Genomic DNA, 1,327 nt, shown 5'->3' with positions numbered 1-1,327 from the left:
CCGCCCGGTCGCTCTGTGGCTATCGCACCCCGTTGAATGGTGCGGCACCATTAACAGTCTGTGGTGCAGTCAAAGAGGTAATTTTATTTAGAATTACTTCAGTYCCAGGAAATAGCTGTAGCTGTATAATTGCTTTAGAATACTAGTAAGGAAAGTAATAAAAGTTAAGGACAGAATGGAGGTTAATTTGGGTCTAACATGAAGGACAACCCTAGTGCTATGAACCATTGAAGCCTTTTTATTGTGATACTAATATTTGGAAAAAATATAGTGATTGGTGGGAAATGTATTTTCTGGGATGGAGCAAACAAGTTTGAATGATATAAACGTCAACATTATAAACATGTCAACATAAATGCRGTCAAAGTGAGGAATATGTGGCAAATAAAACTGCTGAAGATTTTGGCACAACTGAAAGACTGCTTTGGGGTATGTAGAATGGATGTGGAGAAGTTTACTGGGGCTGCTGAGGAAGAAAACAGGTTTCCCCAGGTTGCGTTGCAYGGTTTAGGAAATTATAAGCTAATGGTTAGGATCAACAAGGTACTTTTCACAAGCCTAAATCGTTGCACTAGCTCACCTCAGTTTGCTTGGAAATGGAGCACATCCTTCATTAACTGGGTATTCGGGAGGAGGCCTTGGCAGTGGCATGGAGATCAGGCGCTGCAAGCTCGCTGTGGCAGGCACCTTCCATCGCACGGGCCCTAGTGAACTCACAGGGCCGCACACAGCTCCTCTGGGGACTGGGGCATCATTTGTTAAAACAGGGCCAATAGCTAAAAGCTAAAGAATCCATAGAGGATATGGATATTACCTATCTACATTTACATTATTTATCATACTATTTCAAAGTACATATTGCTGTATTAATAGGATGCTAACAGCTATGCTAAACAATAATGTCATAGAATTGCCATAAAAATATATTTTCATATCTTTAAATGTAGGAAGACTGCTTTTACCTGTGCTTTGGAAAAAAATGGTACACTGACTGAAATGTAGGGGGTGAGGAATTTGAGAAGAGGAACTTGGGGGTGTGTGTACTCTGCAAACTAGATAATTACCAGCAGCAATCTTTGTGTGAGAAACTTGGAACTCTTCCAAGGAGCAGAGTAAATAGCTAGATTTCTTTAGCTAACCTAGTTTGACCTTTTCTGTATTACTCAAAAGCATGGTTGGAACAGCAGAGGAAGTAGGGCAGTGAAAGAAGAAAAAGGAGAGAAAGGGAAAGATTTAATCAGAACCAAATCATTTGTAATTATTTAAGTGTTCAGAGCCTGGAATGGAATCCAGGAATCACAAATCTCAATTTAATTACCCCCCCCTT

At 40.3% G+C, this 1,327-nt stretch overlaps 1 protein-coding gene across 1 annotated transcript in view; it reads right to left on the bottom strand.

Moving 5' to 3' along the window:
• Nucleotides 1-607, bottom strand: part of NUP210 (nucleoporin 210) — a 66,518-nt gene extending 65,911 nt beyond the window's left edge. The window contains exon 1 of the mRNA XM_085302557.1: nucleotides 581-607. Within this exon, the coding sequence (XP_085158683.1) occupies nucleotides 581-607 (27 nt within the window). The remainder of the gene's footprint in view (nucleotides 1-580) is intronic.
• Between the last annotated feature and the right edge of the window lie 720 nt (nucleotides 608-1,327).

This window comes from Rhea americana, unplaced genomic scaffold (genome assembly GCF_003343005.1).
Source record: "Rhea americana isolate MKP2758 unplaced genomic scaffold, rheAme1 scaffold_19, whole genome shotgun sequence".
Classification (NCBI taxonomy): Eukaryota; Metazoa; Chordata; class Aves; order Rheiformes; family Rheidae; genus Rhea; species Rhea americana.
This window is presented reverse-complemented; position numbering and strand designations above follow the sequence as displayed.